The 27,834-nt window shown below is 46.6% G+C and overlaps 1 protein-coding gene across 1 annotated transcript in view; it reads right to left on the bottom strand.

Annotated features, from left to right (window-relative positions):
• Positions 1 to 13,700: 13,700 nt before the first annotated feature.
• Positions 13,701 to 27,834, bottom strand: part of CHSY1 (chondroitin sulfate synthase 1) — a 102,018-nt gene continuing 87,884 nt past the window's right edge. The window contains exon 3 of the mRNA XM_069625023.1: positions 13,701 to 19,102. Coding sequence (XP_069481124.1) covers positions 17,510 to 19,102 — 1,593 coding nt within the window. The 3' untranslated portion in view covers positions 13,701 to 17,509. The remainder of the gene's footprint in view (positions 19,103 to 27,834) is intronic.

Genomic DNA, 27,834 nt, shown 5'->3' with positions numbered 1-27,834 from the left:
GGGCCAAGGTGGGCGAGGTTACAGCCGCGTGCCGGGCCCTGCGCAGGAAAGAGAGGAGGGACACATTTTTTAAAAAAATGTGGATGCTTTTTACAAAGTGCTCCAGTCCCGTCCCACAGGACGGAGAGATGTCCCATAAGTATGGAAGAAAGGGGACGGGACGTAGGAGTAATGGTCGGTCCTGACAGGAACCACGATGTCCCCGATGAGCAGCAAAAAGGCCTTGAGTGCCAGGCCCACCGCTCTGAGTTCAAGCAGATTGATTTGCAGAAGGGACTCTGCCCTGGAACATGCACCATGAATGGAGTAGCTCTCAGAACCAGAGTTAGCTCCGGCCAGGTAAAGGGAGCTGCACTGCCACATTGCTGTCCAACAGCCACCAGCGAAGGTCCGGGATAAGGAGCGGGGGTATTGGGATCCTGACCGACTGGGACCCAGTCCCTGGCTCAAACTGGCCACCAAATTGAGCTGGAGGGCGTCTCAGCTTTATGCGGGTGTGCTGCACCATGAGCATGCGAGATGCAATCAGTCCCAGGAGGTGCCAAAACCACCATGCCGAGTTGGCCAGAAAGTGACCAATAGCCTTGTGGAGGGCAAGGAGCACCTCTGGCGTGGGGAACACCCCCTGCACCGCTGTGTCCCAGCGCACTCCAAGTAAGACCAAATCTTGTGCGGGAGCCAGCTGCGACTTCCTTCGGTTGAGGGAGACACCCAGCTGGCAAGAACATCTGTCAGGAGTGCACCAACCCCGCGGGCGAGCTGGCCCGGACCAGCCAGTCCAGGTAAGGGTATAGGTGGTGGCCCTCCAGGCAGAGGAGACCAGCCACTTCATTCATCCATTTTGTGATCACACAAGGAGCCGAATGGAGGCAGAAAGGCAGCACCTTGTACTGGAAGTGGTACCACAATCGTGAACCGCAGACATTTCCGATGCAGCTGGTAGATGGAGACATAAATACGCAAGGTCTAAGGAATACATCCAGTCCCCTTCACACAGAGACTCTGCTATGTGCATGGGAGTAATTCTCTTGAGCTTTCGAGCAGTAAAGACAAGTTGAGAAAGGTCCAGGACTACCCCCTCAGGCCAGCCTGGTTGTTCTTGGGTACCGCAAAAATCCTGGAGCAGAAGCCGGAGCCTCTGTCAGACTGGCATTGGTTCCACTGCCTGCAACTCCAAAAGAGAAAGGATGTCCCGCGAAAGAGCCGGGGACCCTATCTGACGTAGAGGAGAGGATGCTGGAGGAAGACTGAAGCCCATGGAAAGGATCCAACGACTCTTAACACTTCCAGCTGTCCTGGAAGAGAGCCAGCCCCCTACAGGCGAGCTGTGTTCCCAGACGGTGACGCCACTGCTTCTTGAGGCAGGCGTGCTGCTTCCTCCTGTGGTCACTGGAAGCCAGTGAAAGTGCAAGGTTTGAAGTCAGTCCTGCCCTGAGACGGAGGGAATACTTATGCCCTGGCTTAGTCATGATGGCCAAGGGCTTGGCAGATTGTGTAGCGGTCTTTCAAATCGTCATCAGTGGACGAATGGAAAAAGGTCTGAGCCCTCGAAGCGAACATCTAGGATCCGCTCTTGCACATCCAACAGAAATTTAGCTGCATGCATCCAGTTAGTCTCATCTGAAGCCCCAGGAACAGCACTCTGCTGGCTGTCTATGTGGGAGACCGAAGGCTACATGACGACTGCGCAATCGCCCAGGCTTCTGTCAGGCCGGCCTTGAAGGAGGCTTACCTCTCCGGGAGATCAGGCAGAAACTTCCCGAACTCACACCACAGCTACGAGTGTACCTCTGCAAGTAGGGAGTCCGCATTAGCTTGCCGCAAATGCAGCCCCGAGATGACATTGAATAGTTTTACAAAAGACTCAATTACATTGTCCCCCTTGGACAGACAACTGGAGGTGGCTCCCGCGGAAAAGACAATGGTTTAGAATATAGCGAGGCTGCAGCCACCACTAAAGAGTGAGGCTGGGAGGGAAGCCAGGAGGACCGGCTCCCCCCACCCCCAAATCCACCAGCCTAACCCTGCTGTCTAATTTCTTTTTCTTGTTCATCTGGCCGTTGGGCCTGGGCTTCTCCCAGACTTTCCTTGCCGCCTGCAGGACATCCTTTTGTAGCATAATGCCTGAACGGCTCATGGTGCGCTTGTTCAAAACCTCTGCCTACATGCCCAACTCGTGGGAGGCCTCCTCTGGGTGGGGGACCCCCAGAACTTAAAGGCGCAGGGATGAAGAGAAAACAAAATAGAAATCTAGGGCCATTTCCTTAGAAGACAATGGAACGAAAGGCAGCGGAAGTTCCAAAAGGGGACAACAGGTCTAGATTTTGCCTCAAACGTCATGGGCTACTATCAGGACATGTAAACTTGAGTAACATGTGATGGCATTGAAATGGTCCCAGCTCTGGGTAGGGTGACCAGATGTCCATCACATTTAGACACCATAATCCCGGCTATGGTCTTCAAGCACTTTTTTCTAACAGGGTCATATGAAAGGAACAAAGACAACACATTTGTCATAATGCATTTAATTGTTAATCAAAACCCAGGACTGAAAAATCAGGGATCAGATTGCATGATGTGGGTCTGACCAACCTAGGACTAGATGGGTCAGGGCAAAGCCTGGTGGCTGCGTGCATAACTTGCCAGCATTATACACTTCAAGGGTGCCCCCCCCCCCCCGAAATGTGTCCCTAAAAGGTCAGGGAACAGACAAAGGTCATGGGTCCAGTTGCATAGGAAGCCTCCTTTGCTTCCATAAACTAAAGAGGTCCCTACAGGGTTCACATTAATGTCTGCTAGACCGGACATTGGCCTCCACAACCATGCTGTCATGTTCCAGCATTTAATGAGCCATCCTACTGAATTTTGCTGGCACCAATGCTTTCCATCACCCAGGAAGGCATGTGTTATGCAGGCATAAGACTGCCCTGGAATGCAAGGGCGGATTACAACTGCCTCTGGTAATTAGTATAAGCTCCCGTATCTTCAGCACAACTGCCCTGTGGGAAGCTTCAGAGTTTATGGGTTTGTTTTGAAACTGCTGTCATAGAGCACATGGCGACCATGAAAATGGCAGCTGTGCATGGTACAAAACACATTTATGTAGTGGGCAGCACAGTGAAAAGGGTATCCGATATTTTGGGGGCTGAGTAGGTGCAAAGAGGGAAGACAGGAAGAACATTCCCTTTTAAAATGTCAGCAAATGGCAGACCACCCCCAAAAATAACTCCATGGTCAAATTATGGGAACAGTGCACAGGACTACTAGAGAACAAAAAAAAGCAGCAGGTCTGGTAACCGTGATGTACACTTGGAAACCTCCCAGGTGTGAGTGCAAACCAGCTGTGTAGAACCTTTTTTGTATTCATATTTTGTATTAAATATTCACAATATAGCAAGACAAACAGGCCAGGAAGAGAGAACAAAGTGTTCATTTTACGTCCGATCCAGAAACCCAACCCACATTTCTTCATACAGGTAATTTTTTTCTGCTTTTCAAGAATGACTTTCAAGCAGTGACATTTTGCGAAGATCATGAGGGAAATTCCTCGAATCTCTCGATATGATTTTTATAGCAGGGAAGACCTTAAAATAACTTTAAAAAATAACCCTCACTTCGGGGGATACCAGCTGTGTAGAACACGTTGAAGCTGTACACACATGGACTTCATGTCAGCTGCTGGTTAGGTCACAGGCGTATGAAAAGTCTACCATTAGCTGTAGCTATGTAACAAGAACAGCTGAAGAAGGCCGTGATGATCATCAACTTCAAGATATAGCTCAGCAATACCTGCGACTGTGACATAAGTGCCAACAGGTCTTTAAGTGTTTTCTACCTACCTCTGCCCTTTAGTAGGGAGTGGCTTGTACATGCCATTGCACACATTACTAGAGGCATTGTGTCCAGCTACGGGAGTAACATCTGGAGCCTGGTTTCAAGTTCTGAAGATGCATTTGATATATTGCAGAAACTGGCAGCCAGTTGGTGTTAGGGGAAAGGTCCAATAGCAAGTCAGTGACAACAATCGGTGCAGATCTGTGGAGGACACTATAGCTACAGGAATTCTGGGCGATGCAAACTAAAATGAAGTTATGCACCGCATGGACTACTGTACACGTGCACAATTGCTGTCCTCCATACTCTTGGGAGGATATGTCCATGGGTGAGGGCGGGATGTTAGGTAGAACAAGAGCAAAGCAGTTTCCCAGCAAGATTCTTGCACATCTTTGGACATGGCTATCATACCGCAGAATGCTGGTTACAATTTGAATTCACCACAGAGTCTCCGATCTACAGTGCTTATACATCACTGCAGCATCTGTTCAACAGCCCAGCAACGCAGAGCAGTCACGAGTGGAGAATCCCTGCAGGTGCAACTCCACAGGACGTTCTTGCTCACTAGTTATTAAGGTGCTATTCGCTACCATGTAACGCGGCAGCGTTCATCACGCAAATTTGACCAGCACACTGCTATGTAACAAGTTTAAGGAACCTCCGCAGTATCAGTTACAGCCCTGAGGAAGAGTTTATTCTTGAAACATGTTGGCTGAACACACATGCTTTTTGAATCTAATAAGGCTCAACATGTGACTTTTGAAACAGTGGCAAATACATTTTCCATGTCACCAAATACGTGCATTTATGACTAAATTGTCAAGATTTCGTTTGGAGAATTGATGCTTTGTTCTTCTAGAATCAGGATTACTTGTTCCAGGTGAGCTATTCCGATACATGTTGTAACTTGAATCAATGTGTTTTTGCAACACACTAACAATAAATGAGTACTATTCAAACTTAGACTTTTTGAATTTTTCATTTCCATCTCCGAGTGCTGCGCCCAGTGAGACATTGTGCTTGTGTTACTCCATAATCTGGACACGACCAGATAGCGCACAGATTTTCAGATTAAAAATGGCTCTGGTTGAGGTTAACTATTGCACGGCGACCAAGATGGCAGCTCTCCCCTAGAGCTCCACACCCAGCACCATCTGATGGCTAATAGATGCCTTCCCAACAGCTGCTGCATTTTCTAACGACTACCCAAGTAATCCGTATGTGCCAGACTGCTTGGCAATTCCCTCCCAACCTTGCTACGATACCGGATGCCCAAGGACTGGCCGCTGAGATTTTGGCGCCGAAAGGGGACAGCAGACGCCAGGAGATTAGCACCACCGGGCTGCTGATATGCGGGCCAGGGACGCATCCCACGCAGAGTTTAGGCTGCCAGCAGGCCCCCTTCGGGACGTGGTGCTGCTGCGCGACCGTCCCCTGAATCCGAAACGCCCACCTCACTGCAGGTGGGACTGCAGTTTACTTCGGAGGGAAGGCCTTGAGGGAGACACCCTTCAATGTCACGCTGCTTGGGCAGGATCACCATGGGAGCCACAGCATCATAACCACTCTCCTGTGGTGCCCGCGATACACATTATAGCCTGCACAATTGCTCCCATATTTTGTAATGCTCCTTCTGTGGCGATCTAACTGCCTCCCCTTAAAGGATGTCGGGTGGCCACGTTGCGGATCTGGCAGGCAGTCTCCCAGTGAACACTCCTTTCCTCTCGACCTGTTCTCTAGCACACCCAGTATCCAAGCCTGAAGGGGCCCAGCGACCACTGGAGCCACCAGCCAACTCAAACTTAATGTACAATAGCTTGTTGGTACATTATTTTTTCTGTACCAAAGTCAGTGATGGCCAGGGTGAGCCTTTGCAGCCTCCCAATGCAATGTTGTATTTGTGGGTGTTCTGTATGCAGCAACATTCTCCATTTCAGTGGGCAGTGCAGGTGAGGGGGTGGGTTGTTCTACAAAAGACACACGCACTTGGTACACACCATACACGGACAAGTCGTTGTGCAGGTTGGTTCAAAACAGAGGGCAATGCTACTACATGATCCATACCAAGATGGGAGATTTATCTCTCCTTAGTTGGAATGCACGGGGCCGGGCAACCCATTAAGCGTCCTAAGATACAACTTTATGTGGACAGGCACAAGGTTAAAATCTTTTTCCTGTATGAGACCCATGCTCTTTCTGTAACCTGTGAAGGGTTTGCTAAAAAAAAAAAACTAGGGTACACATCACTTTTACCCTACCTACACCTCACAATCTCCAGGCGTCATGACCCTGGTGCACAAGTCCCTTCCATATGCGAAAGTGGCCCCTCCGAGAAGATATATCCTGGTGTCCGGTTCTTCTTGCAGGGAGGGAGTTGGCACTGATAAACGTGTATGGCCCCGACATAGATGATCACCAATTCTACAAAGATGAATTGGTGAACTCGACTGGTACCCACCAATTCCTATACTATGGGACGGAGCCTTAACTCTATCCTTGAGCCACGCTTAGACAGGTCCAACCATGATCAGAGTTCTTACACGTGCAGCTACCACTATCAAGGAGGGCATGCAGACACAAACTTGTAGATGCTTGGAGGACACTATGTGAATGTTAAAGGACATTTGTACTGCACACTATCACCACCGGAGTGGTCCCCTGGCGCTCAAAGAGGAAGGGAAGTGGGGTTAGTGGGATGAAGCTGGAAAAGTGCAAGAGAGCAGTAATGTGCTGTTGGCGGCCTCAGCCCGGTGGGTCCGTTGGCTGGGCCTGAGGTGTTTGCAGCAGGAAGTTGTTGTGTGCTGTTGTGCGAGTCTGTGCGTTTGTTTTGTAGTTGCCATGTAGTGAAGTTTGTGCGGTTTGGTGTGCTGTAGGTTTATGGATGTGTTTGGTTTAGAGTTTGAGGTGTATTCAGAGGGGGAAGAGTGCAATTGGTTAGTTGGCATCTCTATCCTGAAGTGAGGCACTGGGTTTGTGTAATCTCCCCAGATGAAGTTCGGGAGCACCTCTGCCCCTCTGTCCTGATCTGGGCCCGTCGGACCTTCAAGGTCCCTTTCCCATCTGGCCACTCCTTCACCAGCCTCCCTCGCAGCCCTGCCCGTCTTCCCTTCCCACTCATACAGCCAGTGCACCTGCCAATGTCCACAACTCAGATAGTGTGATGATTGCCAGTATCCTGACAATTCCACAACACTGTGGTACCTGGTGGCAACTAAGGGGGCGAGAGTGGGTGTTGGGTGGGATTAGGGTGGGGTTGTTGACTGTCTCCATGGGTGTCGCCTGTGTTCCACTCTACCCGGCGTCACCCGTCCAGGTGCCATGGAAGCTTCCCAGTTGGATCCGAGAGTTGTCCGTGTCCACTCCAGTTTAGTCATCCCTTTTCCTCGGTTTCGGTTTTCAGTTTGAGTCTGTGGTGTTGAAGAGCCAGGTTTTTAGTAATTTGACATTTTAGGTGATCTTTGGTGTTTTATTTCTTTTGGGATGTTGTTCCAGGTTTTTACAGCTAAGTGGTAGAAGGAGGTGCCTCCAAGTTTTTTCTTGAGGTATGGTTTTGGTTGCAGGCGGATTTTGTTGCTTGACCTGAGGAGTCTTGTTGGCTTGTAGATTGTTATTTTCTTTTGTAGGAATTCTGCACCTTGTCCACAGATTGCCCTGTGCGTTATGCCCATTGTTTTGAAGGTGATGCAATGTTTTACTGGGAGCCAGTGTAGCATTTTTAGGGCAGGAGGGATGTGTTCTCTTCTTGATAGTTTGAGGAGTATTCTGGCTACTGTATTTTGGATCTGTTGTAGTTTCTTCAGGAGGTATTCTGGCGTTCCGAGTTAGAGGCTGTTTGCATAGTCGATTGACATGAGGGTGAGGATAGTGAGTGTTTTGTGCGTGAAGGAGAGGAAAGGTACGATTCCTCTTGCCGTGTGGAGGAGGAAAAAGCATTGGACTGTTGCATTTATTTGTGGTTCTAGGGTTAGGGTGTTGTCCATCAGGACTCAAGATTATTTTACTACCTTAAATGGTGATGGTGCGGTTCCCATTTTCGTTGGCCATGGGATGGTGGTTTCGTTCTCTTGGTCTTTGGATACGATCATGATTTTGGTCTTTCCCGGGTTGATTTTCAGGTTGTTGGCATTCATCCAGTTGAAGACTTCTTTTAGACACTCGGTTAGGGTTGAGTGATCAGCTTGGGTGTAGATGATTTAAGTATCATCTGTGTAGTTGTAGCATGTAATGTATTTTTTGAAGATTCTGATAACCGGATTCTGGTAGATGTTGAAGTACAGTGGTAATAGTGAGGATCCTTGTGGCACTCCACAGTCGTTAACTCGTGGAGTGGATTTGAAGGTTTTAATCCATACTGTTTGTTCTGTCTGCTAGGAATGATTTAGTCCAGATTAGGGATGTGTCTGTTATGCCTATGTCTTCTAATCTTTTGGTTAGGGTGTCATGACCATCTGTGTCAAAGGCTGCAGAGAGGACGAGTAGAATAAGGGCTGAGGGTGTGTTTGAGTCTGCGTTAGATTTTATGTCGTCCCAGATGGATAGTAGTGCGGTTTCCATTCCTCTTGTGGGTCTGAAACCGACTTAAGCTTGGTCTAGCAGGTGGTGTTTTTTTACGTGTTCTTGGGTTAGTTTATATACGTAGGTTTCCAGGAATTTTGCCGGGTAGGGAATGTTTGAAATCGGCCTGTAGCTGGAGGTCTTCTATGTCGCCACTTGTGTTTTTCAGAAGTGGTTTGATATATGCTAATTTGAAGGTCCTCTGTACAGTTCCTTGTGCAAGAATTGATTTGTAGATGTCCAGGGGAAGGGATCCATGGTTGATCCAGCTTTCTTGCTGTGTTTTACCTGCATTGCAAATGCCTCTGCTGCTATTTCAGGAAAGTTTGAGTTTGTGCTGAGGTTCTGCGATAGATTCGCTTGGTAGTATGTTGTGGTCGGTTGTCATTGATTTTTCTTGAAGTGGTCTACAGGTCGTTGCATAGTTTCTCTGATGGGGTTGGGGTGTTGTCGCAGCCCGGTGGGTTTCTCATCTCTTTAATGATGTTAAACATTTGTGTGTGTGTTGGTGGCGTTGGTGATTCTGTCATCGTAATGCCTCCTTTTCGCCTTTTGAATTTCCTTCTTGTGTGCGCGGATTTGTCTCTGGAACACAGTTTTTTGTCTGGGTTGTATTCTTTCCTCCATTCCAGTTCCATCTTTTTGTTTTCCTTTTTCATGGTGCTTAATAGTGGGGTGAACCATTTCGCCATTGCTCTTTTTTTGATGGGGTGAATGGTTTTTCTGGGGCAATCTTGTCGATTGTATCTGCAATCCACTTGTGTAGTAGCTCCGCTTTCCCGACTAGGTCAGCTAGCTCTAGTTCTATAGTTAAGGGTTTGGTTAGCTCCAGTTTTGGATAGTTTGCTTTCTTTGACGCGTTTCCAGTTTCTTTTTGTGGTGTTTGAGTTTAGGAGGTGATGCAGACTTGAGTAGGCAGAGTGATCACGAATGAGAAGATGGTCGCTCCACAGCATTTGTATCGGTGGTGCCTTGGTGAGGAGTTTTTCCTTGGCAAAAATTGAAGTTCTGGAAACATGCTACCTCACACCTACCATCTCCCGGACATGGCCATCACTTTCTAGACCATGCAATACCTGGAGATATAAATATCTAGCACTACAGAATACTTTGTGTCCACAATAGATTAACCTGTACGATTATTCTTTGAGGAAAATGTGTGTTCTATGTCTTCACCCAGTACACTATGGGAAACATTGATGGTCTACATTAAAGGAGTAGCTTGGTCCTCTTAAACAATTTCAACATAATAACTGCAGTGGGAGGATAAACTTCTAGCACTGGAACAGAGCCCAACTGCTGATCCCTCTTCGGACACGCTAATCAGAGAGACCATTGACACCTTTAGAGTGAACACCAAGCACGAGGTTAAGTTCTTGGACATTCCAGCAGCAGCTAGACGATACGGCGAGGGCGACAAACCAGGCAAATTATTGGCTCGCATAACAAGTCAGGACAAAGGCAGCAGATGCATCCCGGTTTTGACAGACGCTTCTGGTAACTTAGCACACACATTTACTGCCATCAGTTAGGTATTCACAAACTTCTATACGGACCCTCTACACCAACAAAGACACGCACGATAGAGAGCCATGTTTCGCAACAATGTACCTCTTACCCAACTTTCCCAGGACGCTAGAGCTCAGCTAGACCTTCCAATTTCCCTCACCAAAGCCATTTACCACTTACCCCTCAGGAAAGCCCCTGGCTCCGACAGCCTCATGGCTGAACTATATAAAGGCTACAAGGAGATCCTAGCCCCCAAATTTTACAAGTGTGGCAGGAGTCTCTTAAATCCTGATCACTCCCTGCCACCATGCAAGAGGCGATCATCAAAAGCCTGCAGATCAATGCAGATCCTACCGTCCTCAATACTGATGTAAAATTGACTAATGCCAGTCATGCCACATTTCATTCATATGGATCAGTCACGATTTATCCCAGGCAGGTCCACAGCACCAATCTGCAATGCCTCTATCATCCTAGCACAAAAATCCCGGGGTCCAAGCTGCAGCTGCTGCCTTGGAAATCAAAAAGGCATTCGATTCTGGGTGTCCTGACAGTTCACATACTGTATTTTCAGGATGTGGCTTCGGCCATGGATTCCTAGACGCGCTCTCCTCTATGCGTCACTGGTGGCCAGGTTCAATACAAATGGGCTGCTCTCTCCACAGTGCATGATAGACAAGGCACTCACCAGGGGTGCACCTTATCCTCCCTGATAAATGCTAGTCATTGAACCCCTGGCAGATAGGATCCACCTTAGACACAGGCACTGTGGTGTCAGAATGGTGAAAGACCCACAAATGTCACTTTACGCAGACGAAACGCTACTGTACGTTTGTGACCAACATGAGTCCTTGACACCTATTATGCAAGATCGAGCTTTGGGGAGATTCCTGGCATCGCAGAAAACTGCAGCAAATCCCCCCCCTCACAGACGCTACTAACCCACCTCAAGATCTTCAGGGTTTTAGATGGGCTCCAGAAACCATTCAATGTCGGGATGACAGTCGCATGTAACCACCTCTTTATATGACAACTACACGTCGTATATGACAGAGCTGAGAGCTAATCTTGCCGCTTGCCCCACCTAACCATCACGATTGCTGGCAGAATAGCACTTCAAGACGACAATACTCCTGTATTGTTTTTAAACACCCCACTGATGCTATTCCAAGAAAATCTGCAAATATGCATGGCACTCAGCTCAGTGCGGTTGAAATGGGAAACGCTGACCACCATTTTGTTAGCAAGGTTTTGCTGCACCCAATTATCGGCTATATTGGTTGGCTGCACAGGCACAGTTCACTGGTTCATGAACGACTATTCCCCCCACGCCCCTCATGTACACCTCGAGACTCTCGACCGGGGATAGTAATCTCTGGTCACCGATACCCCCAACGAGGTCAATGCAGCTTTGACCCTGCGAGCGTCACAGCACAGGCCTGGTGTAGAATTGAGGGAGATGGGCGTTGCAGCTCCATTGCATGAGAACTTCGCCTTTGGAACAGAGTTTCCCTCCTTGCCACGGGTGGATTCTGCCACCTGTAGGGTTTGGATGCAGCATGGATTTAATAAGTTAGGATCGTTGTTCTTGGAGGGTATCTTCATCCAGACCTCCGATTTTACTGGATTGGCATGTGGCAAGTCCCCGCAGTGGCTGCAATACACTAGCCTATGCAAAGCTTGTAAGAAACTGGTATTGCTTCCCAGTCTAACCCGAAAATGATTCTTTACTGGGATATGTTGATAAGACCAGGCATGCGTCATTATACCGCCTGATCCAGACTGGTTGAAGGTGACTTGTTCAAAATACAAAGTATCGAATGCCTTCCCCCCCATTCCCCCTGACACCAAAAGTGCTGGTAAAAAAAAAAGTTTTGAATGCTTTTTTTTTTTTTTTAAATGGAGTTCCCCCCCCAGATCCCCGTTTTTTTTAAAAAAAAAAAAAACTTGATAAGAAACTAAAAAATATATAAATAAAAAAGCATGCAACATTTATTTTTCGGTCCTTTTGGTTTCGAAAAAAAAGGGCATTCGATTTTTTTTTTTTTTTTGGAACTATGACCAGACTCACTCTGGTCACACTATATTACAACCCACAATGTAAATGCTCTGCGAACCAATTAGAACCGAGTGATTACCTCTGGCCCGATACATGCACACCAACAACTCCCGATTCAGACTGAAACCGCTAGTTGTTGCACCGGCATCACTACACCCCAGGTCGACTCCAACTGTTCTCCAAGGTACGTACCAGAGCATGCCCACGCTTTCCATATAATAGATTGCTCCAGACTTACACCACTGGAATCCTGTATGGGCACTATGGTCTTAAATGATCTGTACAATTGTTGATCCCTTGCCCCTATTGTGCCTGTTCCACATATCCTACCCCTCTTGGCTGGTGGTGTGTACATTTGTACGACCTCTACTCTTGGCCAAATGTATTTTACTGCGATGCACTAGTCCACATTCCCCCAACAAAGACCACTGGCTAAAGGATGTGGTGTGGCCTAACGGCATTGAAGATATATGCAACCACCCCAATCCCGCTCCATTAACATATGATATACAAGTAATATGTCCGGCACTCAAGGCCAACATCTGACACACCTGCAACCACACGGCCCACAAACTATAAACTCCACCCAACAATATACCCTAGTATTCCCAAGTAGTGCCCAATAGCGCGTGAAGTAAATGCCATCTACTCCAACCTTCCAGTCAATGTCATTTCACTGTATTTGTGCCAGGTCTTACCAAGTGGGCCAATAAAGAAAGTGTTAATGGCTCTGGTCCCATCCCCACATGGATGGGTAATCCCAAGAGATGGAGGAAAGGGGACAGGACGTATGAGTAGTAAATGAACAAAAATAAAATTACTTTCCACCATTAAGTTGGGGATTAGCCATCAACTGCAATGGGGAAAAACCCTGCCAAAAAAGAAAATTAGACATGCACCTCAAACACAGCTCTCTCTGGAGAGTGCCTATGAGACATCAGAGATGCACAGCAGCTGTGCAGAAATAGTTGCAGCACAGCATAAGTGCATTCCATTTATTTGCTGTGTATTCATGTCAAAAACCTGGCTGGTGTAGCTGGGGAACGTGGTTTCTACACTACAGGTGGTTACAAAGGAGGGGAGCAAATGCATACTCGGTTAATGGAATATTTATCAGGGTATGCGATATAACAGTCCAGAGGAGGGAGACCAATGCATAGGGGTGGATGATGAGGGTTTAAGAGTTCTTTCGCAAATAATTGTAATAAGAGTGCGAGTCTCAGGTGTATGTGATGATGGATCCCAAAGGGGCAAAAAGCATAGCCTTACAGCCTTTCTGTTTTGAGGGCGAGTTGGTGGAGCTGGGCGTCAGTCTGTATTGGTTATGCCAATATACCAAACTTGGGTCTCTGTAGTGGAAACGCTTGGCGTAGAAGCAATGAGAGGCGATGGTCCGATGCAGGCCCAACCTCTGGAGGCTTTGATACTGCAGTCCGGCCAGCGAGCTTTAAAAGGAAACCTGAATCTGCATAAGACCTAAGGTATGCAAGAGAGGAAACGAAAATGCACCAAGAACCCCCCTCCAAAGCATACACTCGCACCCCTAAAAGATACGCAGGGGAACTTTTCATATTGCTTCCTGCAATCAACCAGCACCTATATTGACCAAATTAATTGGATGCGCCTCAACTCAATGAGATATGCAATTCCCCATGCCATTAATTCGTTTTTCCATAGGGATGCATACTTTAGCTGCTGCACACGTTCAAATAAGAGGGACATACAAAAGGAGGGACAGACAAGGTTCTCTTGATTGGTATTGTTTTAATTACATTTTCGATGTGCAAGGGAAACAAGGTACTCCTGAAAAGGACTTTTCACAGCACTCCATGTGTTATAAATTAAACCAATAATTTAAATAGGCGTCAAGTCATTTTGCTCCTTGCTCTCCAAACACCCATCGCCACACTCGATGACAAATAAGCAGAATGTACATAGAAATCATAACCATGAAATAAGAGTACCAAAACAAAAAGATACAATTTCACAACGTTGACCGTTTTATGCTGGTAAGATGTTAAATTGCAATTAAGGCTTCTGGTTCTCAGTACATAAAAGCCCTGCACCCCCCGCCCGCCCTCCAAAAAATACATTCGGCTCATTGGGAAAACTCTTTGTGAGGGGCGGAGGGGTGAGGTTCAACATGCCCGTCGGCAGGGATTTGTTCAGTCGGAATAATTCATTTGTGCAGTAGTAGTAGCATTTTGTAAGTAAAAACATTCTATATACAAATCAAAAGGTCATGGCTTGCCTTACGTGAGCAAGTCGGAATGGAGTGTACAAAGTAGTTGAATCAAATATTTACAGAAAATGCCAGCCAAACAAAATGTTTATTTGGCACTTTAACACAAATACTGAATTATGGTACGTTGAACGATCGATCGAGCCTCACAAATAAATAGATATGAACAAACACAGGATTACAAGAAATGTCAAAGTTAAAAAGCAGCCTCATTGGGAGGTTCCACCTCCTCATGTAACCCCCCAGAAGACTGGTTGTAAAAAAATAAAAATACAAAAAAAAAAAAGCCAGAAAAAAAATGCCAATAAACCTTAAATAATTATCCCACGGAGGCAGATACCTTCACATATTAAATTGGGTTCACTGCAGCCCAGCTTTGTGAAGGGGAGAATCCCGTTTGACCTCTGAGGTATTGTGGCTTGTGGTCATTGGGTGTAGGGTCACTACCCAATTAACACAAGAAGGGACAGATGAACATGTACAGAGAAGACTTCGGCCAAGGAGCTTCACAAAGCAAGAATTTATGGAAAGAGAAGTGTGGCATTTAGTGGTGGCAATTCCAGTTTAAAATATACCTATATTTGACTGGACATCCCCATTGGATGCGTTGCTCATTTTATGAGTCATAGGAAAGTATTCTAATTTAACCCACTTAGTGCCCTTAGGACGTGTATGTAATACCATAAAGAAGTGGTCACATTTTGCCACCAAGCATATCCAGGTCTATTGTACACTATAAAAGGCACCCCGCTTATCTTTTTATGTTGCCTAAATCCATTATTTAATCAGTTGAAATCGGGAGGCTCAGAAAAGCAACAGTCCAAAAAAATAAAAAAGCATACATTTTACTGAACGAGTATACACGGATTTATGAAATGCTTCATGGTTTGCAGTGCTAATTCATGCATGCCAACCATTTCAAACGTGAAAAGGGAAATACAAAGAATATGGAGATCATTTACCCCGGCACTAGTCGGTCAGCAGAAATTTAAGGTTGCAATCATTTTTTTCGAAATCAAGTTTAACATTCAGTGTGCAGGTGATTTTTTTGTATGCCAGTTTGGCCAACTAGCCTGCATTGCGAGACATTCTCCCTGTTGCACTTTGTGGAGAATTCCATGAAGTAGACATAATTCCAACACTCTCCACCCACTGGAAGAAGCAAGAGCAACAAGGAAGCCTAAAAAGACCTACAACAGTAATACGTTTGTCCTGCTGAAGAGTACAGCCAACATGTCAGAGTCACTGTTCATCACGGAGGCTTGTTGGATGGGTGAAACAAGGCTCATATATAAACCTCTACCAACACAACCACCACCCCCCACTAGAACCAGTAAAGAGTCCCCGAAAGTCGCTGGAAATGTGCATGTGCTTCCCAGCGCTATGGGCGTCCAGCGCGGGGAATAAAGTGTGAGGGACAGCAGCCAGATCATTTCTTTTGAAGGCATGGTCCATCAGAAAAGAAACATAACCCAGACTGGTCTTGCTCATGAGGAGGCGGTCTTCATGCTGGTCTAGCCCTGGTATCTACTGCAGCTGGAGAAGCTCAGAAAGGTGCCAACATAACAAAGGACATCATTTATTTGAAAGATGAATACCTTGTTTGAACATTGGTAAAATGTCAAACATTCAGACTCAAAATCTAAACCACCATGAGAAAATTGCAAACCTAGAAAATATTTGGCTGGTGGCTAAAGTTAACGGGACAAGCAACCAGTTACACACAGCCTGGTCAAGCAAATTGCTAGACATTCAAGTGTGGCGCTGCGACAACCAGATTTCATTTAATTACTCAACAGGTTCAAAGCCTAGGCTCCACAACTATAATTTACTTGGGTGTTGAGGTAGGACTTATTTTTTGGATGAAGAAGTGGCTCTCGGAAGTTAGAGTGCAGGAGATGGCATGACAGCAGGATATTTGATTTCTAGAAGCAGTCACAAAATGAGAGCTGCCCAAGTATGTGATTGTAGGGTTTTGTTGTATTAAACCGAGTAGGAGACTGCTCAGGGTTGCCCTATCCATATACATACGAGGACCATGCAGCACATCCGACGCCTCAGACCATAGGCCAGCCCACCCTCCCAAAGACGACAGTCACGGGTTCAACAGGAAAGGGTGTCCGAATACAAAACAGCATATTAATTGCTACAATTTAGTTTCCAGGCAGTGGTGTGAAGCAGAGCAGCCAGCAGTATAGGTTATGCTCCCCCAGATGAGGCTCGTGGGAACTGCAAGTATAGGGCAAAACAAATGGCAGCAGGAAAATTGAGCAAGAGCATGGAAGGAGTTGGCACTGAAGTTATTAAAAAAATACAACAAAAAAAAGAGCCACTTACCACACCACCAGGATGCCCCAATTAAGGCAGATCTACACAACTTCGACAGAGTATTGGGCTGATGGAAGTCTGACAATCTCCCTTTAGTGACTGCCAGAAGGAGATTCGCTAGGCTTGGGTTGTGAATCATGTTGGACTATGGAACTGCAAAGTGTTCAGAATTATATAGTCTTGTATTGAAGTTAGATACAGCACCAGCCAAACTTAAGTGTGCATTTGTCTGGGCTATGCTACTGCACCATGGCCGATTGAGAGCTTGCAGTGGAAGAAGTGCACAGTGTAAATACTAGCTGGTCAGGTTGGTATACAGAGAAAGGAGTGGGGCACACAACATGATCTGGACTTCATGGCTCATGTGCCATCTAGCTCTAAACAAAACTCAGATTAAACCAGGCTTAATAAAAGCACCACACAATTAAAATGCAACCGCTAAACAATTCTAAAGTTCGCTTTCATGGGCATTTGTCCTGCTACGGAAACAGTTTTGTTTTATTTCAGTAAATCGGGCGATTGCACACCCACTCTATATATTGAAGCCCTTGAATCCAAAACTGTAGGATTTGACAGATCTAACTGGACATTATGCCTGCCCAACAACAATTACAGTCCTGAAAAACAAAGATGTACCTGCTCACATTAAATAGAATGAGATATGTTTAAGCCCACTTTAAAAAAATAGGCTCCAGAAGGTCCAATACCAGAAAGGATCCCTCTGAAAATAAATCTTGCCCCAATCGGAAACAAGATGGTAAAAAATACGTTTCTAAAATATATCCTCGGATGATCTTTGAAAAAAAATGACTATTTTATAAAAACATTTAAAAAATAAATTAGATTTAAAAAAAGTTTCATTAGACTGTCCTCACAGAGTCATTAATATTACAGCTTGTCCTCAGTCATTTTGTACGACTGCTTTTGGTAAAGCTCACATCACCTTTTTCAGCATCATGTCCGCTGACGGTTGTATAAATCTATTACGCTGTCCTCACAGAGACATTTGTATTGCTGCCTTTGGTGAAGCTGGGGTCATTTTTTTCCAACCATACTTCTGCTAGCTGTTGCGTAGATCCATAAGTGGAAGCTTTAGACCCCAAGCACATTTTATATTGTTTTGGATCAAGATTAGGATCACAAAAGACAGGGTGGTGAACGTGGACAACCCCAATTTCCTGACTCCTAAAAGTCTTCAGGCCAACTTGCACCACCTTGTTGAAAAGGTCCACATCCTCGAGCCCCCAGCCTTGTATAGATACATCAAATCCACCCGCCTGCACCAAATCACCTTTATAAATGCAGGTAATACCAAAACCATAGTTCCTCCACAAACCAGTTTTTTGGGTGAAAGCATAATGGTTATCACTGGGAACTTTTCCAGCATAAACTATCTTTGGGTCATACTGGCTGAAAATGATTGGGAAGTAGGTCTGATGCCCCAAAACTGCATTAGCTCGGCATCGCTGAAGGAATTCTGTTGAAAACACCAGGTCAACATCGCAAAAGAAAAGCAAAGAGTCATTTTTAAATTGAGACGATCCAACTTCAAGAGCTAAAGCACGTGAAAACTCCCCAGAAACTGGCAAAATCTGCATGTCAGCCTTTGGATATTTAACACGATAATCCCTCATTAACTCAACTTGTTTGGTCTTGTCTGGGTTAGAGTCGGAGTTAAAAAGCAAGATTACCAATTTGACATTCTGGTTTGGAATGAGGCAGGTCTTCTCAAAATTAGCCATGAACCGTGCAAACATGTCAAAACGTCCAGAGAGAGGAACCAGGACATTGACTTTTTGCTCCTTTGGCTCCTTGTGTTCAATATTTGAAGACGTAAGCTGAAAAGGTACAAACATCTTAAGAGAATTGGAGAGGAACGACAAGGAGCCAGAATCTTGGTTAATTCTGTTGGCCAACTCCTTGGCATCCATTTCTGTATGCTCAACAAACTGGATCTTGCTGAAGGTCTGCTGCAGATAGGCGTGCCTCCTAACAGGGACAGTCATTTTCTTGCCCTTGTGCTTTTTGTAGAGAAGGAGCAGGTCAAGTACATACTCGGCGCCATACATAGGGTTGACCCTGCGATAGCCATACTGAATCTCCTTGAAGTCGATAATGCGGCCACGGGTCTTGGCATTTGCATTGATCATTTCCATGACTTGCATCACTATGTCATTAAGAGCCTCGTGCTGCGAAGAATCCATTCCTCTTCTTGGCGGCTGGCCATCTGCTGCAGAATAGAGGTATTTTCCAGTAAGAAATTCCCATTCCAGGATTTCCTCCCGCTGGTGAGGCTGAAATCTCATGAAAGACGGTGGCATTCCCAACTGGAGGTCATCCTTGTGCACTTCTGCACTACTATATTTACTCATCAAAACAATTTCTCGATGAAGCTGAATGGTGCGATGCCGCAACTCAGCAATTTTCTGGCTTAGCATGTAGCTATGAAGCCTATATTGATATGGAGGGTTCTTGTTCGGATGCAGCGTTATAGCACGATGGATTTTACTGTTATGAAGGTCTCTAATGTAGCCTTTTTTGTTCTGCTCGTAATTTTCATAAAACAGTTGCTGCATCTGCAAAAAGAAGCAACAAAAATATTATGGTTCATGTTAAGGGATATGACAAAACCATACACACATCAGGAAATACACAAACGGGTTTACTGTTGCATTTTGCTATCAAATTCTGCCAGAGTTTCTGCTGGAACATTTGACAACACTGACAAATATAGGGTCATACTTCACAGGGCCTTCTGAGTGGCTAAGCGGCAGGCATTAAGGGCATTCATTTTAGGATCAGAGTCCAGAACATGGATTAACTGAAAAGGATTGGGGCTAACTTAAATTACATTTTAACTATTCAACCCATCTCAAAACTGACTGGCAGTGGATTTTCAAAGTATGCTTGAACCGTACCTACACAGATGCTAAATACCTGCTGCATGTTGCTTTGCAGGTCAATGGGCCTCCTATTTGTAGTTTGTGTGGTGGGGAGTGGTGTACTCGCTCAGTTTGCTGCAAGTACCGCCAGATATCCTTCACCAGCCAAGGTAGTGGAGAGCAGCCACTGGCTGCCTCCTGCAGGCTTCAAAATAAGAAGCACCCAGGGGAGCCAAAGAATTACTGTAGTAACGAGACAAAAAAAAAAAAAAAAAAAAAAAAAAAAAGACGAAGGGTAGCACCCTGGCACCTCCGGTGGTTAAGGAGGCCCTCATTTAGTCATAGGGAAACAAAGGGCAAAAAAGTACCCAAAAGACGAGCATTTTAGCTAGATGCAGGTCTCCATTGAAGATGAATGCAATTGTGCCCCGCCCCCACACCCACTTCAACAGCTTAAGAGCCTCTACATGCAAACATAAGGACGGCATCTACTAGAGCACCAATGTACACAAGCCGCAACTAGAAAGACGCACTAATAGTCTGTTAAAAAATAGACTGGGAGCCAATACTTCACCTTATCTTTATTAGGCATTCAGCTAGTGCAGTTTGACATACAAACCTACAAAACCATCACACCAATATGCCAAAGGCAAAATGAACTCCCTCGCAAACATGTTTGTAGCATGGTACTAGAATCCTTCCCAATAGGCTAAGGTAGAGCACTATGCATGAAGCAGGCCAATGGTGATGTTCCAGTCAAAGGGTCAGGGTTAAAGTTAGACTGTCCTTCTCCTACTTAATCTCTCCTCTGCCTGCAATAAAATTAACCATTCCATCCTCATAAAACAACTCCATGATACCCTTGGTATAGCAGAGCAGGCAGTGGACTGGCTTACCTCCTTCCTAAGTGACCATTTGTCCCAAGTCACTTTGGGCACCTTCTCCTCACCTACTTCCTTCACCACCTGTGGTCCCCCCCGGGCTCAAACCTTTCCCGCTGGTTCTTCAATACTTGCTCAGCTAGCACTCATTTGCGCCTTCTCCGCCAACTTGCTATGCAGATGACATCTTTTCCAAACACCCTGCGGACCCTCGTGCATCTTCGATCCCCCCCAACTGCCCAGCTGCCATCCAGTCCTGGTGTACTGCCAACAATCGCTGCCTCAAAGCCAGCAAGACTGGTATTCCATTGGGACCCCTGCTCTTTTTTCACCCTCACTCTGGCCATCCTCCATGGGCTCACGCCTGGGACCTTCTGAAGCCAGAAACCTTGGAGTCTTCGACTCCTCTCGCTCTCCTCCCTCACTCACTCAGGACCTTGACATTGCCAAGACTTCCAACTTTTCCTTCTTAAAGGAATGCTCCCTTTTCTCAATTTCCCCCAGAAGCTCAATGTTACCCGAGCTCTGGATCTCTCTAGGTTGGACTACTGCAAATGCCTTCTCCTGACTCTACCTTCTTCCACTTTACGACCCCCCCACCCCCACCCCCCCAGCTAATGCAGAATAGGGCAGCAAGGCTAAGCCCATGGACCACATCTCTCCTGCCCTACTGGCTCCCGTTGTGGCACAGATTAAATTCAAATCCCTCTGCATCACCCACAAGGCTGTCTGGGGCATTCTGACTGTTTGCAATTTTCTCTTACTAAATACTCCCTCTATGGCCCTCGGCACCAACTGTTATGTATAGGCATTTGTACCATGCACAGTCACCACCGGAAGTGGTCCCCATGCACTGGTGGATCTAGGGGAGCGGGGGTTAGTAGGGTGTAGCTGGAGTATGAAAGTGAGAGTTGTGAAGTCCTGGTGGCAGCTTCAGTTAGATTTTCACTGTGCGCCGAGCTTAAGTGCAGTTATCAGATTTGTGAGAGTTCCCATGTGGTGTTGCTAGTCTGTTGCGGTGTGGTGAAGTAGGTGCGGACTGGTGTGCAGAGAAGTGGTTATGTGGGTTTCCGTGTGAGAAGTGTAAGTTGAGGTTTTTCTAGTTCAGGATTATTTTGGTTAAAATGATACATCATCCCGAGAGTTAGGTACTGTAGTCCGTCTGCTTCGGAGGAGGCATGACGGGGTGGGAGCTCCTTGTCACCCCATTGCCCAGTGTAATTGGTCAAAGCAAGCTTGCTTCCCCAACTCTGGTCCCCACCTGCCCACGATTCCTCTGTAGACCATCAGCACGTGCTGTAGGTAACTCCAGCCACCCCCCCACCTTCAAGGTCTCTCCATGCCCGATCACAAGCGAGATCCTACCCTAACTACGTTTCCTCTTGGGCATAACAGTATGCATTAGTGGCATCCTCCCTCTGGTTGAGAAAGATATTTTTGGGAGTCAGTGGCGATGGGTTCCCTTTCTGGGGTTCTCGTTTCCCGGTGCGTTAGTGCTTCCTTCTGTGTGTAAAGCGTTCGGCCACCGGCCCCCTGTTTAGCAATCACCTTCAGCTGGCTCCCTCTTATGAACAACCTCCCCCTCCCTCTCAGTCTTGGGCACGACTTACTCAAATTGGGGGGAAAAGTCGCTCAGAATGGAGAGCAATAAGTAATTTCTCAGGTTCCAAGTAACAATTGCTTGCCAAGCACCTTCCTGTGCCAAAATGTATGATTTTGCTAGGCCTGTATTACCATGGCAGTTCCTGCAATCTCTCCCCCTCTCAATACAAGTAGTTATGCTATGTTAGCACACCTGGTAGTGGGTGCCCATTTACATTTACTGAACACAAACCTCCGCACCACATACAGGGATGTCCTGGTGATAGCCGTACTCTGCATTGCTGAAGGCTATAATGCAGCCCCATGTCATCTTGCGTTTGTACAGTGCCCCTTGCCGTTGAAGCGCTTTTGCCCGTCAGAGGCAAAGGAGGAGCATGGCAGAAATATTGGATAATGCAACCCCTGGTTATGGAATATGCTTCGATGATTCTGTAAAATGGCGAAATAGTTCTACACGTTACATCTAAAATGCATCACAAACACATAGAACCTGGGACCTATATAGAAGAGGAGTCGGTTTAGCCACCAAATGATTGTGGCCTGTATTGTGCGAAACATGACAATAAACAGGGATGATTAAACAAGCTCATTAAAGTAGTGGGCGGCAGCCAGATTCACTTGGCATGCACCTTAACTGTACATGTCACAAAATTAAACTGTTCATTAGTTTAGCGGAAATTAAAATAAAATATAATAAAAGTCTTAATCTCCGTTTCAAGGAGTGAATGTTTAATGTGAAGTACTGCTGCCATGGCTGACGTAAATCCAGAACACAAACTCAAACAGTGTTGTTTGAAGTCCGGTTATTAATGAAATATTATGCAGCCAAAGGACTGCAGAATTAACAAGCCCAAGTATGCATGAACTGACCAGCTGCCACAGGAACAACCCCCAAGGAGCTCCTCACAGCTCTAGATTGTACTGCTGCAAACAAAGGAATATGGCCCCAACACATGGCAGGAACAGAGCCCAAGCAGAGGCGGCTTTCCAACTGCACAGCTAGGAATACATACAGCAATGTCCACAAGAAAAAACAGCCAGTAAGTCAGATGGCCGGCTTTAGCGAGCTGGGTATTGACAGCCCTGTGTGTGCTTGGACCAGCTCCCCCGTCCGAATCTTAGTGTAGGGTGACTACAGGGGCAGCCACCCACAAGATGAATCTGCACCCCCTATTTCCCCAGTCTTCTGGAAGCATAGTGCTCGTCACATACAGGCCCATATCCCTCGAAAGGGAACGCAAAGCATGAGAAATACACCGCCCGAAACTCAAGCAGCCCTGTGGTTCAACCATGCCTCAAAGTTATCGGACCTCCATCTCAGAGGGTTTGAATGATCTTCATAACCTTGGTTAGTGCTGGGGTCCCTGGGGATGAACGGTTTGACACATTCTGCCAGGGATGAACAGGATAAGACTTAGCTCTTTGTAATAACACTACTCACCACATAGAAAAAGCAACTGCTCATTATGCGGATTTGCTTATACAGCTGAGCAATCAGCTGCAAACATGGGAGGCAGAGTTCCACTGCAGTAGGTCGGATCCTGGCGTTAGCAAAGTGGAATTCCAAGATGGCCTTCACGAAGCCTTGGGCCGCATCTACTTGAGGGGAGGGGCAACGGTGGCAGAAAAGCAGTGGCGTCTCCAGTAATCATTTAGGTGGGCACAGAGGGGGCCACAGACAAAAGTAAGGGGGCCGCCTATAAGGGCAATGTGTATGCTTTTCCCAAATTGACGCAGGCAAAGTAGTCCAAAGTGGCCAGGAGGAGGTACACATCAAGCATTTATACAGAAATCAATTCTGTTGTATACATCTTGATGTTAACGATATGGTCTCATCCCATGTAGATATTGAAAATATCCAAAACTCAACATATCGCCCAACCCTATCCCTGACTCTGAAGGCAAATACCCCCTCCCAGCAGAAGATGCTGCAGTGGGGGGGGGCGGGAATGGGAGGGAGCCCTTAATGTGGCAATAACCGGTGGGCCATTACTGCCTATGGTAATGTCCCCGGGACCGCAAGTTACACCCCCCAGAGCGTAGCGAAGGCCTTAACGGCGGCCCCGGGAGCATTACCATAAGGCAGTAATGGCCTGCCGGCAATGCAGTTATTGCCATTAGTATTCTGGAGTCTGCAGGCTCGGGATACTGGTTTTCCTGAGTTTGCATCCCCGGAACACTAATAGCTTACGAAACCTTTTCAAGCGGCAGGTCTTTGCCATTTGTTGCAGTACGCGCTGGTTCTAGAAACACTAGCCACGCATACTGCTTCATTAGTACGGTGCAAAAGGGCGTCATTTTGGGCGAAGTTGCTCCATAGTAATGAATGGGACAAAAATAAATAAGGCCACCCTGGAAAAGGGAGACGGGGCTACGTGTGGCTCCTTCTCCCTTTCCAAGGCTGCCTTGGGGGGCGGGGAGGTGGGAACGACTTTCGTGCGTCCACAGGATTACACTTTGGTATGGCTTGGTAACAAGCCACTCCACGTTCAGCGTTTCCCGTGGATGCAGCGTTCCGGCTATTAATGACTGCTTAGTACTTTCTTCTAGCAGAGCATTTAAAATAGGCGTGATTTACCAGCGATGGCTTATTTAAGAGATCATTCTTTTGGACAACACTTCTGTTTGTTTTAAGAAATGCAAAGGGACATTTTTATTCTAAAAGCGTACACACTTAACACCAGTTAAGTTAATTCATTGGCAATCGTTCATTCATGGGCAATTTGTTCAGATGTTGCCCGCCATTCTATGGGTTCCATGTCTTAAAATCACCACCCCTCCCACCCAGACCCATACCATTTAAGGGGGAACGGGGACATCCCCGCTCACCTTAAATGGTATAATGGGGTACACCTTTACCGGGTCAAAACCACATCTTTTTGCCACGATTTTTTTTTGCCAAGATTTTATTACCCGATACCATTTTATGCACTTTGAAATTTTAGTGTCTATATTGTGTCCTGATCGCATCTGTTGTAGGTTGCCTTTGACTAGTGGGCCATTTAATACCAATGGTTCGCGATGCCTTTTGGCATTTGGCTGGGTGCTTTTCTGCAAGGTCTGCAATAGAACAGCGGTCAACCAGCAACAAGATATGATCCTTTAAAGCAGTGTCTTCTGCAGAGATGGAGCCAATCTGATGTCTCGAGGGCTGTGTGTCCCTTTCAGGCCAGAAGAAGAAAACAGGCTGAGCAAAAGCCTGATTAGACCACCGAGCCCCGTGCTTCCCTCGGCCAAGCTGGGGGGGTGGGGGGGTGGGGGGGGGGGTGGGGGGTGAGAGAGGAAAAACTTTTTTTTTAAAAAAAGATTCACATATATGACTAAAATAAAAACCGGACCATGCTGTGTATCTGAAAAGTAAAAGGCTGCAGGCTTCATTATCAACACAATATTTCAAACATAAAATACCATAAAATAATGCTTTTGGGTACCACACGGACAGGATAGAAGAACTAGTTACTCTTACCTTGTAACGTTCTTTCGATGGGATGTTCCTCCGACGTATTCCTTATCTTAGATAGATAGAAATCCTTCAGCTTTGCTGGCCTCGGAAAATTTTTTCGCCAGAGGGCGCTGCGCGTCGATGATCGCCGAGTCGATGACCCTCGACGGCCTCCGTGCCGACGTCGACGTCATCCTGCCTATAAAGGCCGCGCGCAGCGTCCGTTGCTCAGTTCCGTTTTGTAGTCCCCAGTAATGTTTTTGGATTAGACTAATCACCTTGAAGGAGCATAGGCTGCAAACCCACAGGAAGTCATACTGCGGGGATGGATGGGAGGGTCGATAAGGAATACGTCGGAGGAACATCCCATCGAAAGAACGTTACAAGGTAAGAGTAACTAGTTCTTCGAAGGGATTGTGTCCTCCGACGTATTCCTTATCTTAGATAGACTCCCATAGCAGTGGTATTGTGACTGGAGGCGGGAGTAATAAAAGTTATGTTACCCTTCCAGAATGGACAGAGTGTAACACAGCCTTGCCGAATCTAGTTTCTTGACTAGAGGAGGAATCCAGGCTATAGAATTTGGTAAATGTATGTGCGGACGACCATGTGGCAGCCGCACATATATCTCGAATTGGCACCCCTCTTTGAAGGGCTGAGGATGTTGCGATACCCCTGGTAGAATGAGCCCTTAGATTTTGAGGAGGCTCCTTTCCTGCCAATTTGTAGCACTCCAGAATGGCTAAAATAATCCATCTGGAGATGGTTTGTTTTGTTATTGGAAGGCCCAACTTATGTCCTGCATAACCTACAAAGAGTTGGTCTGCTTGTCTGATCTTAGCCAATCTGCTGATATAGAAGCTCAAGGCTCGCTTAGGGTCCAGCCTGTGCAGTCTCTCTTCCTCCTTCCCCGGATGAGGAGGAGGGTAGAAAGAAGGTAATATAATCTTCTGAGTGATGTGAAACTCCGAGACTACCTTCGGGAGGAAGTTAGGCTTCACCTGAAGAACAACTTTGTCCTTGTAAAAGATTGTATGTGGAGGTTTACACGATAAGGCTTGCAACTCGCTAACCCTTCTAGCAGATGTCAATGCTATTAGCAAAACAGTTTTGAGGGTGAGAAGCTTCAATGAACAAGAGTGTAGTGGTTCAAAAGGGGCACCCTTTAGGAAGTTTAAAATTAGGTTTAAATCCCATAAGGGAACTTGAAAAGGTTTCGGGGGATAAACATTAGTTAATCCTTTTAGGTATTGTATTACCAATGGAATTTTGAAGTATGAAGGCTCCTCTGCAGTGCGCTTAAAGATTGATAGCGCTGCGAGATAGCCCTTAATTGTGCCAACCTGTAGGCCTGAATTAGCCAGGTAAAGTAAGAATGACAACACCATAGGTGTACCACAAGAAAAGGGTTCAATATTCTTTTCTCTGCACCAGCTGCAAAATTTGTTCCAACGGCAGCGGTATAGAGTTTTAGTTGCCGGCCTTCTGGCCGAAAGCAACACCTCCATAACATCATCCGGAAGGTCCCAATCCTTGTACCTCAACCTTTCAGACACCAAGCGTGAAGGTTGAGGGTCTTGATGGCTGGATGGAGAACCTGACCTTCCTTCTGCGAGAGAAGATCCTCTCTGTATGGCAGTCGAATTGGAGGGCAGATGGACATGTCTAGAAGGTCCGGGTACCACGTTCTCCTGGCCCAATCCGGGGCAATTAGGATCATGGTCTTCCGAAACCTTCTCAACCTCCTGATCATTTGAGGAATGACAGGGACCGGAGGGAACGCGTACAGAAGTGGGAACTCCCAGTCCACTACGAACGCATCTCCTAGAGCTCCTCTCGGGGGAAATTCCCTTGAGCAAAATCTGTCGCACTTCCTGTTGATACTGGTGGCGAACAGATCCACTTGAGGGGTTCCCCAAAGGGCGAAGATCTCTTGAAGGACTTCCTGAGCTATCTCCCACTCGTGAGAGACTGTGCTCTGCCTGCTCAGAGCGTCCGCTGTCAAGTTCTTCTCTCCGGCTAGGTGAATTGCCGATAGAGAGATTCCTTCCTGAATTGCCCAAAACCAGAGCTGCATCGCCTCTCTGCACAGTGGTAGTGAGCCTACGCCTCCTCTTTTGTTGAGGTAGTGCATGGCCACTGTATTGTCCGTCATTATTAGGACGTTTCTTCCCCGTACAGACGGCAGAAAAGCCTTCAGCGCTAGTCTGATGGCTCTCAGCTCCAACAGGTTGATATGTAGTCTGGACTCCGATGGAGACCAACGACCGCTGATGGTCAAGTCGTTGGCGTGAGCTCCCCACCCCGTGAGTGAGGCATCCGTGACTACTGTTATCTCCGGCCATGGTTGCCAAAACATTTCTCCTTTCAGGATGTTCTCCCGACAGGCCCACCACTGAAGGTCTCGGGCTACTTTGACCGGGATCCGAAGGAGATCTGTCATCCTTCCTGAGAACTGTGACCACTGAGTTCTCAGTGCCCACTGGAGGGATCTCATTCTC

Source organism: Ambystoma mexicanum, chromosome 11 (assembly GCF_040938575.1).
Source record: "Ambystoma mexicanum isolate Mex_15411 chromosome 11, UKY_AmexF1_1, whole genome shotgun sequence".
In the NCBI taxonomy this organism is placed as follows: domain Eukaryota; kingdom Metazoa; phylum Chordata; class Amphibia; order Caudata; family Ambystomatidae; genus Ambystoma; species Ambystoma mexicanum.
The sequence above is the reverse complement of the archived record's forward strand: the minus strand, read 5'-3'. Positions and strand labels throughout refer to the sequence as shown.